Here is a 12,212-nt window from a genome sequence, read left to right on the forward strand (position 1 = left end):
CTATCCGGGAGATTCATTTATTTCTATAACTGACAGGAAAGACAAGAACGTAATTAAAATGGGGTCTTTGTTCATTAACGATGGCTCAGTGCCTAGAACATAGCTTGGCACATAGCATGTGCTCAGTACATCTCCGCTCCATTAATACTGGGACATGCCAGTGGGCTGCAGACCACACGTCTGTTGGCGATTTAAAAAGTTCGTCTGTCATAGACTCTATGACATTCCCGGGGGATGGGGGACGGGGGGGAGGTGGGGACGCAAGGAGGTCAGGCAGCTGGGCCTCAGCTCTCCACACAGAAGAGTCAGCGAGAAGGAATGGGCTGTCCTGCTCACTCACCACACGTCCCTGCTTCCTCTGAGGTGAACGTGCGGGAACAGCACCTGAGGTTTGATAGGATATGGGCAATTTCCAACCGTTTTTAAACGGATGGATTTCATGGCAAAGGCCTTCTTTTCATAAAAGAGGCAGTTAGTGGCTTACACTGTGTCTTCAAGCTGCTCATCCCTGACCCCTCTAAAAAAGTCATTCCGTTCTAACTTTTAAAAAACAGCTTAACTAGTTTTTGAATAGGCCACATTCACCAAGAAAAACTGATTCTATGTCATTCTCAACCTCAAATAAAACACTTGAATCGTTTTTGAGAACCTGCCACCCAGTAGTTGCTTTTATGTGACATTAAAAAATATTCACTCCGATACCAACAGACTCCACTTTATGGCACCATTCCAAAATACTAAACTTTCTTCGCACCTTTATTTTCATCTTTTTTTTTTTACACATTTGAAGTACGGGCATCCTGTGAATTTCCGAGAAGCCTCATAAGAACAGCAGCTAATTTTTAGGACAGAGAGTAACTCAGTTTGTAGGCAAGATGATCTCAGGCGAGCCGAGTCCTTCAGGGGCTGGTCGTCTTGACTCTGGGGCGAGAATGTAGGAAGGATGCTAGTCCTCCTGGATTACTCTAGGGGTCACGGTCACGTCAGTACGCAGACACGTGTCGCTCAGTGGTCGGACTCTAGGTCCTGAGTACAACAGCCTTCTGTAATGATTTTACCTTTTGATGGACAAATGAACTGGGATACTAGACTGTGAAGTTTGTATACACCTTTATTCATACTCTATAAGAGAGCAGCTCTATTAATGCCGAACCCCCTCTTACACATTCTGTATTTGAAGCTTGGAGCTCTGAAATCTGTTCTCAGCAAGCAGATGTATTTCAAGTAGATTACGAATGGGTTTTTAATTCACCACACGTCTGGCTGATGGCTATGTGAGAAGACTAAGGGATGTGGGCGCGGACGGACGAGGCTGCTTGCAGGAAAACTTTCCTTTGTGACACTCGAGAGTCACGTCTCACTCGGATCAGAACTGTGAGCTCTTGCCTAACTCTTCCCAGGGTGAGCATGAGTGACGGGCGCCCGGACCACAGGCCCAGCGAGGACTCGGAGTTTGGCAGGCGGTGCCGGGAGGGTGTGTGAAGAGGTAGACTTAAGAGGGTGCCCACTGACAGCTTCGTTCTGCAGCAGTTTCAGAGTGATGGCGACAGTAACAGTCAATGACCCAGGGAGGAAACGTTTAAATCAGAAACGGCTAGTATTAAAAAGCTACTGTGCACCAGATAGGAAGGGATATGAGAATAGTAATATGCCCTGAAATAGAAATAATCACTTTGCACTATGTACACCACATACAATAGAACATATTCTCTTTAACATTGCACAATATAAATATTATACACGGTGGAGGAGACTAAATGCAAAGTAACTCTGAGGCACACAGAAGAAACACGGGACAGATCGAATCTGGTTAAAGTTAAGACGGTTAGTTAGTAAAAGGCAGAGTCTCGCTCAGGCCGGAGAGCTCCCGAGGCCTCGCCCCACGGCCGGCAGCCACCGCCCACGTACACGGAAAAGTCTCAGACCTCCATGGCGTTAGAGTTGATTGCTTCGAACAAAGGCTAATCAGCTAAATAATTTTGAGAAAGTCAAACTGTTGCTCCCCACTCTAGCCGGTAACCCCTAAGGGTCCCTTCCAACCTCACGGTTTGGTGACGAGTGACTTGGTTAGCACACGGCTGTATTCCTCTGTATCTGATAAAGGACCGGGTTACCAGGAAACCACTTGGAGGAAACTAGAACAGTATTCAAGAACACCCATCACAGTGCTTAACAAGATTTAATGTACATTTATTCTTAACATGTGGAACATATAAAGATTTTATACTGAATAAATGATATTCATTAAGCCAGAGGAAAAGGAGGAATTTACATCAAGATTTTTTTCTTTTTCTTTTTTTTTAAACTACATTATCTTGAAATACAAATGTGGATTCTCGTCACTGAAAAATCTTTGAAGTTGTATTTCTTCCTTTTATTTGTATTTTTCTCTTTTTTGTCTGTAACTGGTGACCATTTTCTAAATCAATCCGTACGCAACCATTTCCACACCTTGATTCATGAAGCAAATGGTGATCAGCTGCTCTCCCGAAATAGAGCATGACTTTATACATACAGAAACTTGTACATTACCCTCTTTTTTTTTTGTTTTTGTTTTTGTATTTTTTCTTTTTTTTTTGAGATATGGCCCTAATGAAAAAATATATAAAATAAAAATTATTTAAAATCTACCATCACTTTGTAGTTACCACATCATGAAAAAGAAACTAAAAACTTTGTACTAAAAAAAAAAAAAAAAAAAAAAAAAGAAAAAAACAGAAAAAAAAATGAGGGTATGTTTAATGTACAACTTCTATATACATCACAGCCCATAGGCGGTAAAAAAAAATATTTAAAAAATGATTAAAGGAATTGTGAAGAACTGTCATGTGGAAGGTCAAAGAGACAGCAGACATGACGTAGTGGTGAGGAAGCAATTTCCGTTGATAGTTGTCCGGTACGTATTTCCAACCTTAACTTAAAAACCCATCAGGACTGCTCCTAGCTACGGTGACCACGCTCCTGTGGAGGAACCAGTGTCGCTCCCAGCCTGACTGCTGACGGGCACGCCTCGGTGAGCCCCGAGCCTACCCTTCTGGCAGTTTCTATTGCACAGAGCTGTGGGCGAGGGGACAGCTTTGTCGCATCATCTGAAGGACAACAGGCCTGGGACGGGGATGGGTGTCCACCTTTTTGCCTCAGTGTGGTGAAAACTTCCCATCTTAGCATCTTTTGCTACAACTTTTTTCTTTAAAGTCAATTTGCTTCCCCCCAAAAATGCAATACAACATGGAAAAGAAAGAACATCAGAAAGAAATCTGTGAAAAACAAAAAGTGACCTCTGAATGCACTGGACAGCAACTTTGGTTAAAAAAAAAAAAAATTAAAAAAACCCAACAGATGTATTTATACACACAGACAGCAAATATTAATTTCATATCTGTTCGAATTAATTATCTCTTTAATTCCCAATCGGTAGCTATGATCGGGGCAGAGGAGCGCACGTTCTCTCTTCCTTCTCGCTGCGCCGGAGAAGCGGAACGGAAACAGCCGGCGTGCGGAGCCCAGTCTCGCGGCGGCCTCCTCGCCGGGGTCATAACTGCCCGATCTGGAAGAGAACGTCACAGACGACGGACGCCACCAGCGAGTTCAGCACGGCCGAGATGGAGATGTCCAGCAGCCGGCCCTCGTGCAGCAGGAACTCGGAGCGGTTCTCGTCCACGCGGGCCATGGCCAGCAGCGCCTTGGCCGCGCGGCACATCATGTCCACGCTGGGCGGCTCCAGCGGCGGCGGCTGCATGTGCAGGAGGCTGTGCTGGCTCTGCTGGTACTGCGCCATGGTCACGCCGTCCTCCAGGAAGCCGATCAGGTTCCCGATGCTCCCCTTCTGCACGGCGATGGCCCGCGCGGCCAGCGTGTCCCCCTGGGCCAGGTTCGACAGGAGCGCCATGGACATCTCCCGGCAGACCGGGTTTTTGCGGTCGCCCACGTACCTCACCAGCGTCGCGTAGAACTTCTCCTGCCGGCTGAAGGGCGGCGTGGCCAGGATCAGGTCCACGTTACTGTCCTGGATGCTGAGCTTGCACAGCGCCTCCAGCACGAGCCTCTGCGGCGACAGCACGGAGTTGGGCCCCACCGTGGGGAAGGGGTCCTGCGCCTCGGCGGAGGGGCACACCATCCAGTGCAGCAGGCCGTCCAGGACGGGCAGGCAGATGCTCTCCGTGTACGCAGACAGGTCCAGCTGCCCGGAGATGTTGGCCAGCGTGACCAGCGTGTTGTCCCGCAAGACCTCGAGGCAGTCCCACCACCACTCGTCCTCGCTGCAGGCCGCCCCCTTGTCCCCGTCCTCCTCCTTCTCGTAGGTCTGCGGCGCCCGCTTGCGCTCGGGGTGCTCGTGGTGCAGCAGGATGAGCTTGCCCAGGATGAGCACCAGGCCCGGGTGCTTGGACATCTCGGCGTCGTTGCCGGGCACGAAGGACAGGCTGCGCACGATGTTGGACACGCAGATGCAGCGCTTGGCCAGCGAGTCCTGCCAGTGCGCCACGGTGCACAGCGGCGTCTCGTCGCGGCTGCGCGGCTCGTCCTCCAGCAGCCGGATGTTGCGGTGGCTCCGCGCCTGGTGGATGCCGAACGGGAACTTGTCGGGCGGCGCCCCGGGGTGGGCGTCCTCCGGCAGCGCGCCCGGCCGCGCCGACAGGACGTCGTCGATGGTGGCGATGATGCTCTTCTCCGGCTGCTCCTCCGGCTCGGCCTGGCCCTCGGGCTCCGGCCTGGGCCCTGGGGCGGGCGCCGGCCGACGGCGCGGCGGGATCTCCATCTTGCTCTCGAAGTGCGTCTGGATGTGCTCCGTGGTGTCCCCGCCGCCCAGCTGCCAGTGCAGGAGCCCGCTGCTGAACTCCTGCACGCGGCCCAGCCGGTCCGAGCGGTCCACCACGAACAGGTTGTTCTTCTTGACGATCTTGATGGGCAGCTTGTCGAACTTGCTGGCCTGCTGGGGCTTCTCCTTTGGCTCGGCCACAGCGTCCGAGGGGCTCAGGGCCGCGCCGCCCTTCCCCTCGGCCCCCGCCTCGGCCTTGGCACCGTCTTCTTCCTCGGCCTCCTCCTCCTCCTCCTCCTCCTCGTCCTCCTCCATGCATTCTGCAGCGTCCTCCTCTCCCCCACACTCGGCGGCCCAGGCCTCATCTTTCTTCACTGCGTTGTGGTCAAGTGCTTTTTGGCTGGGGTCTCCCACTTCGTATTCCATGAGAATTCCAAAAATGTCGATCAGGCATTTCCTGAAGTACTCGACTAACAGTTCCAGAAAGCCGGACAACTGCAGAGGAGGGGAGAGAGACACGAACAGGCTCAGTGTCATGACATCGGCTAGGCCTGTGGCCAGGTAAGCCCCGACAGCGAGCCCTAGCCTGGGAGGACTCTCCCAGGATCCACTGCATGCCTGGCCAGGCCCAAACTACTTACCGTTACTACCGTCCTGCTCAAGTTCTATTATCAACCAAACCGATACCTGCCATGTTTCTCATGTCCTGCTTACTCTCCTGCACTATTGACATGAAAACTTACCTGTTTTCTTCATTTTTCTAAGATCCCCCTCTCCTACCCGCCCCCCCCCCCCCCCCCCCCCCCACTTAAACTCAATGCATTCATCACTGCAAGAGTGGGAATTGAGTCTGCTCTTTCCTCTTATTTCATGAGACCCTGCCTGCCTGGCTTTTACTGTTTCATCATCAAACTGGATGGTTATTTTTGTTATTTCAGGAGCCATAGGCCACGTTGATATACTCTTTGCGAGAGATATTTTTAGCAACATGGTAGCCTTAATAACAGAAAATTAAAAGCAAATCAATTGAGTCCCCGATAAGTGGGTTAGAATGTCTCATTGGAGGCAGTTTACCTTCCAGCTACTGGAGGTGCTAGCTGAAGACAAAGCCGCCGGACCGTCTGTTTCTTCTGAGCACGTGTGCGCCCAGAAAAGCACACCCCCCCAGTTAGCACCGCTCAGCTCCCTCCCGAGTCCCGTCAGCGTGCTTGGGGGCGACAAAGCACGGTGAGCGAGAGTGGACTCCTCAGGGCCAGTGTGAGCCGGGCACCGCCTCCCGAGCTGGCCAGCTCCCGGTGCGCGTGGTCACTGCGTAAGGGACTGGGAGCAGCCAGAGAGCACCGCCTGCAGCACAGGCAGGATCTCCCAGCGCAGGTGTGGGGTGTCCCCCCGCCCCCCCAGCCCTAACCTCCTTCCCGGGCCAAAGCCGACCTGCCTGACAGGCGGGCCCACAGAGCCACCGCCCACAGGACACAGTAATCACTCCCGCAAAGGACACACGTTTTAATCCTTACTGTCCGTGGAAACGGACGTCATGTGAGGTTTAGGACCTTATTCACACACTGCCTGACACCTGAGAAACTGCCTTTCGAGTACATGAGCACTTAAATGAGAGAGGGAGGTTCTGTCCTATTTCAATAGAAGGAATCAGAGGTTTGGGCTTTTCCGCCAAAGCAGAGAGTTGTTCACACACAGTAGAGAAAACACCCCTTTCTCATGTTTGTTTCTGAGGATTTCTTTCAAAGTCCGTAGCGAGGGGACCCTTGGGCGTCTCCTAACCCTCAGCTCCCTCGCTCTGCGAGCTGTTATGCTGGAATCTTCTCTAAACCTAGTGCCGCGCAGAGGAGGGCTGGCAGCTCCGTCCAGGGCTTCTGGAGGAGGGATCAACCACCTGGAGGGCGTGGCCAGGAGGCATGACTATTTCAGCTGAATGAGGGCACGTGGGACTCATCAAACTGTCTTTACGTGTATAGTCCGTGGACGCGGAGGGCTGGCTGTATGCGTAGATCTACACCGTTTTATAGGGACTTGGGCATCCTCGGACTCGATATTCATGGGGTGAGGGGTGAGTGTCCTGGAATCCAACCCCCACGGAAACTAAGGAACAACGTACGTATCTCGGGAGACAAAGCTATATGCAGCTTTTTGATTGTGTGGGGTACCTGTAACCCCTGATTGTTCAAGTGTCAACTGTGTACTATCGAGTCTAGTAATAATTAATGTCGTTTTTAAACATTCGTTTAAAATCTTGCTTGGCGTTGACTTGTATTGACATAACCTTCAAACACGTGGTATCTACAGAACGTGTGAAGTGCAATTAACAAGTTTTGCTTGGAAAAGTTTGTGTTTGGTTTGGTTTTTGTTGCAAAACTAGGGCTAAGAAGATGGCGGATGAAGAGCATATTCGGCACTGCATGCTTTACGAGTTCCAATTAGGAAGAAAAGCAAGTGAGGCTGCAAAAAACATCTGTAGTGCTCTTGGTCAAGATGCAGTTAGCGCCAGAAAATGCCAGCGTTGGTTTGAGAAATTTCACGAGGGAAATTTTTCGTTAGATGACAAGAGTGGTCGAGGCCGTGTGTCCAATTTTGATCAAGAAGCTCTTCAAGCTCTTTTGGTGCAAAATCCTCAAATTACCCAACAAGAGCTTGCGACAACTTTAAATTGTTCACAAAAAACAATTTCCAATCAATTGCATGCACTTGGCAAAGCCCAAAAGTTTGGAAAATGGGTTCCTCATGAGTTGACCGACAACAACCGTAATCAAAGAGTCACAATTTGCAGTTCGCTCCTCTCTCGTCAAAACCGTTTGCCGTTTTTAGAGCAAATTGTTACTGGAGATGAAAAATGGGTGCTGTATGTTAATTTGAAAAGGCGGCCTCAATGGTTGGACAAAAATGAGGCTCCGCAGCCCACGCCAAAACCTGACTTGCATGCGAAAAAAGTGATGTTGTGTGTTTGGTGGAATTTTAAAGGAATTCTTCATTATGAACTTTTACCATCTACCCAAACCATTACAAGTGCAGTGTATAGTGCCCAATTGGAAAGGTTAGCCCAAGCTTTAAGAGAAAAAGAACCCGCACTGATTAATTGAAAGGGTGTAATTCTTCACCACGATAACGCACGACCGCATACTGCAAGAATCACTGCTGAAAAACTGCGCCAGTTGGAATGGGAAGTTCTCCCTCAACCTGCATATTCTCCTGATATTGCCCCTTCCGATTACCATTTGTTTCGTTCTTTGCAAAACTTTCTTCTTGGAAAAAAATTTAATAATGAAGAATGCCTCAAAAATGCATTGACCGAATTTTTTGCATCAAAATCACAAGAATTTTACAACAGAGGGATTAAAATGCTTCCTGAGTGTTGGGCACAAGTAGTAGAAAACAACGGCAACTATATTGTTGATTAAATTTTGTTGTATTGTTTAAATAAATTCGATTTTAAAAAGTATTAGAAAATGACATTAATTATTACTAGACCTAATATATATCTTCTAAATACAAAATTTCTCTTTAGTTTCCCTTTTTAAAAATTTTTTAGGTAAGGGAAAGGTGAGGTCCCTTTGGAAAGAGGAGTAACACTCCAATGCAACCCACTGCGTCCCATCACCGACTATGGACATAACGTTACGTGGATCTGAGTTCATTCACATTGGGCTGCTCATGTTCATTCTAAACAGCAACTTAATTTGACTGCTATCATCCATTCCATGCATACACGCACGCACACGGTCATGGTGTTCTTATGAGACATAGGTATGTGTGAATTCACAGAAAGACTGAAATGAACTGTCATTCTGCACTGAACTCTCGGGCGACCACACGTCGGCCGACGTCGGTGACAGAGGGCCAGACGCCGAGCACCAGCGTTGGTGAAGCAGCGAGCACCCGTGGTTCCGTGCTCGGCCTCGGTCCTCGGCTCCGTGGTGCTGGCTCACCTGGGAGAGGTTGAACGTGGCCACAGTGCTGTCATCGTACAGGAGGATGTTTATGGTGTCCAAAGCCCAGGTACTTTCAGCCAAGAGCCCTGACTTCAGGGACATCATCACACGCCACGCCTCCGGGGTGACTGAAAGCGGGAAAGAACAGGCTGTGATCAGCATTAACGCCACGCACAACAAAGAGTATGAGGAAAGAAATGGCGATGAGGACTGGCTTCACATAACTGTCCTGAGGGGTTGATCGGCACGATCGCTTCCAGATCTGAAGCGAGGTGAGGGCCGTACTAAGAACTTTGGTCTCGAAGGCCTTCCGCTTTGCTGGTTAAACAGGGGCCTACATGCCTCTGCAGGAGGCTGCGGTTCAGCACAGCCCCGCTTTTTCCTTCCCCCCTAACAGGTGCAGCAGTTCCAATGGCCGAGTCAAACCGAACAGTGCTGCTTGCCCTTGTTGCCTGCTCCATTCACAGATGCAAGTACGCAGAATGTAAGTCAGACTTAAATCCCAGCCAAGTCCTGGCTTTCCCGCGCCGGCCCTGTTCCTTAGCTCAGGACACGCTGTGGACAACACCAGCGCTTCGATGGTCTGAGCCTGAGCCGGGGGCTGGGAAACAGAGCCGCACTTTTGTCCCCCCATTCCTGTCACTGAGGAAGAAGAGCCGCGTGATAAAGCACACGCAGGCGCGCCACAGCTGGGCTGGGAAAAGAGGCAATCGCTTGTCAGTGACGGGGGGCCGTCTCCGGAGCCTGTGAGGGCACGTGGGGTGGGCGGGCCTGCCCAGCCACAGCCACAGCCACAGCCACAGCCAAGCCACGTGCCACGCCAGCCTCACGCCGGGCGGGGACTGTGGGTTTCCACCTTGTTTTAATTTCGTTACTTTTCAATTTTTCTAAGATAGATACATACTAGTTTTATCATAGAAAAAGCAAGCTTCCTTTTTAAAACGAGGAATTTCTCTGTACTACAAATACTGGTATAAATGTACTAAGAAATTTTACATAAATTTAAGTATTTATTTAAACGTGTACACACACGTAAACCACAAATGCGTGTGCCTATTTTTACATCTATTTCCACATATAAAATGGCCCTGCGTCTGTGTCTCTTGCTCACCTCCCACACCCCTTTCTCCACAGGTCCTGACAGTCCTAGGAGTGGGACCCCATCGTTACCATTTTTCTAATCACTGAATAGGATTTCACGTCAAGTGATTTTGAGATTTTTGAAAAGAATCTTTTAGTTTAATCAAGATCTTTAATGCCCTTTGCTGTGCTGTGTGTATTCCCCGACAGAGGGTGTCTCCTTCCTGTTCAGAGGCCCCAGCAGGACTGGCGAGCCCCTCAGTGATAATGGAAGCAGCCCTGGCCGTGTCCAGCGCCCCCCGATTCCCAGACCCACAGATGGCAATCCTGTCTGCCTACACGTCACCTCAGGCTCCCGCTCCCCCCGGGACCCCACCCCACCCTGCCTTCAGGCCTGCAGCTTTCTCAGCACGCTTGCGGAGAGGAAGTGCTTGGTTTAGGTCAGAGCTTTCGGCCAGAGCTGGTCCACGGCCACTGGGGGACCCAGGTTCTCCCCCAGCCCCCTCTCACAGACCACTGCCGTGAAAACACGCGGTAACCCAGGCTTTCCTGGTGCTGCTTCAGCTCAGATCAGTGAATTGACCCCAGTGAGGCTCCTCTCTGAAGCCTGGCATCTGCACTCACAGGGAGATGGCAGGGAGAACCTGCACTGGGACCTGGCTCTTGGCGCGGACGCCGGGGAGCAGGCCGGCTTACCGATGTCCTTGGAGGTGATCTTCCGCCTCTGCTTCAGGACCGGCTGGGACGCCTCCACGGAGCCGGGCGGGAAGGTGATCTCCCTGCGGATCGGGGGCGGCTGGGGGGGCGGCCCCGAGGCCTGGGGCGCGGGGCCGGCGGGCAGGACCTTCTGCATCTTCATGGCGGGCAGGAAGGGGGACTTGCTGGGGGACATGCGGCTCTCCAGGGCGCGCGGGAAGGCGGCGGGGCTGGGCGCGCGGGAGATGTGGTTGGGCAGGGAGGGCGGCGGCTGGTAGGCCGGCTGGGGCGGGCGCGTGATGGGCTGCATGGAGGCCGACGAGGACAGGTAAGGCTGGCGCTGGCCCACGTGGGAGGGCCACTGGCTCTCGTGGTTTATCCTCTGGTCGGGGACCATCATGTCATCCGTGCGGCTCATGCCCGGGTAGGGGGGCGCCTGGGCGGGGCCGCCGGGGCCCTGGCGGGCCTGGTAGGGGTAAGGCATGTCGTTGCGCGCCGCCCACAGGCCCTGCTGCGGGCCGTCCCCGGAGGCCGGCTGCAGGGGGCCGCCCAGCATCTGCGGGGGGAGGCCGTGCGGCGGCATCTGGCCGGGGCCCTGCACCCGCTCGCGGCCGTACGGGTAGGCGTACTGGCCCTGCAGGGGCCGGCGCTCGGGCCCGGAGTAGGAGCCGCCGTACTGGTTGTACACGTCGGGCTGCTGGCCGCCGTACTGCACGCCGTACAGGTCGCCCTCGTGGCGCTTGGCGGGGGGGCCGTACATGCCGTCCATGTGCCGCTTGTAGTTCTGAAAGTCACACACAGGCAGGTTGCACGCGTGCTTTTCCAGGAATGACCACATCCCCTAGCAACCGTCACCACCGGGGATGCTCACCCCGAACGGGCCCGGGAGCTGGCGTAACCGAGGACTAACGGTTCCTGTCTCATTCCAGGGCTGCCAGCACCCACGGGCCTCCCGGTTATGTCCCTGCCTGGTGTGTCTGTGGGAACAGGGGCCTGGAGGGACGCTGAGGGGACTCAGGGGGTAGGATATGCTGAGGGCCACTCTGAGAGGGTCCTGGGTTCAACAATTCCTTAGGCCTAACTACAGAAAAGCCTCCCGAAGGATCTGGCTCCTCAGACTGCACCTGTGCTACCCTGACACCGACATCCCATGGCCCACACCCGACTTCCGGCTTGTCTGGTCAGACTTCCCCAGCCTGAGGACAGGCCGGGCGCAGCCCCTCCTCAGCTCCTGGCCGGGGCGGTGTCTCGGTGGAGTGAGTGAGAGGCTGACATGGGAGTGAACTTTCACCTCACTGGAAAACCGTTAGGATCAGCTGGTTTAAGAGCACAGCCCGCTGTAGATGCACCCCTGGTAAAATTAAATACACGTTCAGCCCCCTATTTACAGGCGGTCTTAGGACTGGGAGCGGGTGGAAGTTGCCTTCCGGTGCTGAAAGCCGCGCCCAGCGTCCTCTGGGCTGCAGGGCAGCGAGGACCAGCAAACCTCTCCCTCCGTCAAATGTGCAGTCAGTTAGCATCTGGTTTAAAAAGCCAACAACTTCCACGTAGTAGGTAATATTTTAGTTGTTTTTTCCTACATGTCCTCTTTAAAATATATTCACATATTTCTGGTCTAAAATGGCGTTTGATCATTTAGCGCACACAGGCGTTTAAAATATACTTAAGCTGGGCTTGTCACTATTTACACGGGCGCCTTTCCTTAACTCCTAACACACGATGCTTGTTTCGGGATCCCT

At 52.3% G+C, this 12,212-nt stretch overlaps 1 protein-coding gene across 8 annotated transcripts in view; it reads right to left on the minus strand.

The window, feature by feature from the left end:
* Positions 1 to 2,169: 2,169 nt before the first annotated feature.
* ARID1B (AT-rich interaction domain 1B) overlaps positions 2,170 to 12,212 on the minus strand; it is a 325,561-nt gene continuing 315,518 nt past the window's right edge. For all 8 annotated transcript variants that reach the window (XM_045572643.1, XM_045572641.1, XM_045572639.1 and 5 more), the window contains 3 exons: positions 10,474 to 11,257; positions 8,695 to 8,825; positions 2,170 to 5,251 (listed from right to left, as the gene is read on the minus strand). In XM_045572643.1, coding sequence (XP_045428599.1) covers positions 3,533 to 5,251; positions 8,695 to 8,825; positions 10,474 to 11,257 — 2,634 coding nt within the window. In that variant the 3' untranslated portion in view covers positions 2,170 to 3,532. The remainder of the gene's footprint in view (positions 5,252 to 8,694; positions 8,826 to 10,473; positions 11,258 to 12,212) is intronic.

Source organism: Pipistrellus kuhlii, unplaced genomic scaffold (genome assembly GCF_014108245.1).
Source record: "Pipistrellus kuhlii isolate mPipKuh1 unplaced genomic scaffold, mPipKuh1.p scaffold_m20_p_5, whole genome shotgun sequence".
Classification (NCBI taxonomy): domain Eukaryota; kingdom Metazoa; phylum Chordata; class Mammalia; order Chiroptera; family Vespertilionidae; genus Pipistrellus; species Pipistrellus kuhlii.